The sequence below is a fragment of the Merops nubicus genome, unplaced genomic scaffold (assembly GCF_000691845.1).
Source record: "Merops nubicus isolate BGI_N331 unplaced genomic scaffold, ASM69184v1 scaffold16429, whole genome shotgun sequence".
NCBI lineage: Eukaryota > Metazoa > Chordata > Aves > Coraciiformes > Meropidae > Merops > Merops nubicus.
In genome coordinates, this window is record NW_008633200.1 from 1,255 (window position 1) to 4,700 (window position 3,446).

The following is a 3,446-nucleotide window of genomic DNA, read 5'->3' on the forward strand; positions in this document are numbered from 1 at the left end:
AGAGCCCGCCCTAGGCAGGGATTGGCGTGCGGAAGATCTCGCGATGTAACGGAAAGCTCAGACTGCCCATGAGGGGCCTTGTGGGCGTGGCTTGTGCTATATAAGCAATTGCAGCTGCGCAATAAACGCCATTTGCAACATCCTTCATATTGAAGCCTGTGTCTGTGATGGTACCCAACAGCAGAGGTTGGGTGGCAGAGATCCCGGGGATCGGGTGTCGGTAACGACATTATGGGTGTTAGTAAGAAGCAACAAACTGTAAGGCAACGTTCTCTCTTTCAAGTGCCTTTGTTTCCTGCCAATGACACTTAATTAAATTGGTCCAATGCTAGTTTTGTTTAAAGACTTCTCTCCCCAACCATTATCAAGTTTCAGGGTCTCTGTGTTTGAATGTTGTTCCAAGGGTCATGTCAGATAGGACAATAGTCTCCCTGGAGTTCGTCGCTGAATTTGTTATGTTTTGCTGGCACAGGAACAACAACTGTTTATAAACTCATGGTGGGAGTGTCCCTCCATCATGCCATCAGCAAAAGAAAAAAACAAGCAGTTCTCTGCTATGTTGGTTAGCTGCTGCTTGCTGGCAAGCTGGCTGGACACTAATCTTTCAGCTCTTTGGGAGAGGATTTTTTTATAGGACTTATGTTCTATTGTGTGGGGACAGTGCCTAGCACACCAGGGTTATCCTTGTATAGGGTATGTATTGCTTTCTTGTGGTGCTTCCAAAAAGAAGCCCCTTTTTCTCTTCCTTTCTGCCCTTCAGCAAAGCTTTCAGCAACTATCTTCAGAAGAATTTACTGCTTTCCACACACCCTGGTAAAATTTTCATGCATGTAATTTCTGTTAAAGGAGACAGTAAAGCATACATATCCCATGATCAGATCTCATCAGCAACTGATCGGGCAAGATTGTTGTAGTGCTCTGCAAATTTAAAACATATTGTGTTATTTAAATTAAATAGTGCACAGCATCAATGTTTACTCTCTGTCCTTAATCATAAAACCTTCAGTACTAAACCTAAATTCTAATGGAGATAACCCCTATCTACCTGACACATAGTAATTGCCTGCATTTAGTGGTGATAACACTGTTCTGGAACAAATGAGGCTCTAATACAGCAATTTATTTTTTCAGTCAGACTGGCTGTTAAAACCACTCTTTGTTGGCAGGGTAGGTGAAATGGAAAGAGGCAAAGTCTATGCTCTTCCCTTTGTAAGAACGACAAAGCCAAGTATTCTCCTATGCAGAAGGTAAAAGAATATAAGGAAAATGGCAGTGTCACCATTGTTTTTTCATCATTCTACAGAATGCAATAGAAAATTAAGATCACTACTGAATTCCTGAAGATGGGTCAAGAAAAATAAAAAATCTCTGCAAATCCTCTTCCTGTGGGAAAACAGGAATTACTTCTGTGCAAGACTGTACGTTTCACGTCAGCCAGGGTCTATAAAATTTGCAAAAACAAATAGCTCATTAGTTAAAAATAGAAAATAAATGTGGAAAAATCTTGCCTGGGGATTTTTTTCCTATGAAGAAGAGCACTGAAGCGATGGCGAGTGCTTAGAGGCATCATCAGTCACTTTAGGGGCAGTTAGACCTCTAAATTGTTACATAGTATTTTGCCTACCAAATTTATACATACATTATGCAAAGTATATACTCACTAAAAATGCAACAAAATGGAAAGCTTGGTTTAAAAATAATTAAAGATGTGGAGACTATACAAGATGTATTGACTTCCAATCTTTACAGTAACTTAAGAGCCTCTGTTTGAGTAGATATTTAAGGATGGAGAAAATAATTTCTTAACACTTTAAAAAATGAGGCTTTTTTTTTTTTTTAAATGTTCATCAGGTTAGGGGTTCGTCAGTTTTTAAGTTCATTTTCGGCTCACAGTTACTAGAAAATTATGGTAGAACAGTAACAAACTGACAGGACAGACGTGAGGTTATCACTAATGTATATTGTTTCCATATCCTTAGGAACGTGAAGCCTTTCGGGAAGGCTTCCAAGAGGAAGAACTGCCAGACTGCAGTTGATACGAGCTCCTCTGAGAAAAGGAGCTGGGCCTGGAGGACCTGTGACAGGGAGCAGCAGTTTTCAGATACCTGCATTAAATCTTGGCTGTGTTTTTCTGCAAGCTGCTGCGAAGCAGAAGATTAGCAGACATGTCCATAGCACTCAAGCAAGTCTTTAGTAAAGATAAGACCTTCCGCCCAAAACGCAAGTTTGAACCTGGAACCCAGAGGTTTGAACTTCACAAACGAGCACAGGCCACTCTGAACTCAGGCGTGGACTTGAAAGCGGCTGTGCAGTTGCCCAAAGGAGAAGACCAAAATGACTGGGTGGCTGTCCATGTTGTTGACTTCTTCAACAGGGTCAACCTCATTTATGGAACTATCTGTGAGTTCTGCACAGAGAAGACCTGCCCAGTGATGTCTGGAGGCCCCAGGTATGAGTACCGGTGGCAGGACGACGTGAAGTACAAGAAGCCTACAGCGTTGCCAGCACCCCAGTATATGAATCTTCTCATGGACTGGATTGAGGTGCAAATCAACAATGAGGCTTTGTTTCCTACAAGAGTAGGTGAGTGCAAGGAAGAAGTCCTAATGCATAAACTTTCTTTCATTCTGCGTACAAAGTATATTCTCTTCACACCCTCATTTTCAGGGATCCTGAAATTCAAGCCTTTAAACAGCAGGTGGGAAGGCGGAGGGTGTCTTGCAGGAATAGCATGAAATGTATTAACTATCAGCTGTGGCTGCTAGGTATGGTGGGGTTTGTTAGCCTAAAATGTTTTCATTCTAAACATTTGTTCCTGGTAAGACTGTCAGGTTAATCACTGAGGGCAGTCAGCACTGGATTACTAACTTGTTGAAAGCTCATCAGTTTTGCATTGCTTTGCACTTTGCCTGGCCACTCAGGTGGGTATGGATTGGATGGAATCAAAGCCTAACTAGAGTGGCATCCTCCCTTTAAAGCATGTACAGCTGTCTGCAGTACAGTGCAGTGAAGAGTCACGAGTGCAGTGAACTCTACCCTCTCATCCTCTCTTGATTTCCCATCTACAACTGACAAACTGGGAAGTCAATTAATCTCCAAATTACCTTTTCTACAAACATATAACTAACAAGCTTTGCTATGGTTTAACCATACAGCATAGATGAGAGAGCTGTGAAGGGCATGTATACATTTAGCTTGTATCAGGGACTAAACTGTAGCAGTTCCTCTACCACCTGATGACCCCTTCCCAGCTGAGAAGAGGGATTGGGAAAAGGAGAGGACACCCATGGATTGAAATGAGAACAGATTTAATGAAACAGCAAAACTAATACCCCTATAAAGTATATGAAGTTATACTTGGCTCAGAAAACATGCAGCGGTCATAATAAACAGAAAATTTGTACTCTGGAGCAGAATGGTAAGTGAACCTCTCCAGGGATAGGGAG

General features: G+C 41.8%; 1 protein-coding gene across 1 annotated transcript; it reads left to right on the forward strand.

Annotated features, from left to right (window-relative positions):
• Positions 1–2,165: 2,165 nt before the first annotated feature.
• On the forward strand, positions 2,166–2,583 carry LOC103780500 (MOB kinase activator 3B; the record flags this gene model as incomplete). The annotated part of the gene is made up of 1 exon (XM_008948188.1): positions 2,166–2,583. A coding segment is annotated over exon 1 (418 nt), but the record flags the coding sequence as incomplete, so codon positions are not given.
• Positions 2,584–3,446: the final 863 nt, after the last annotated feature.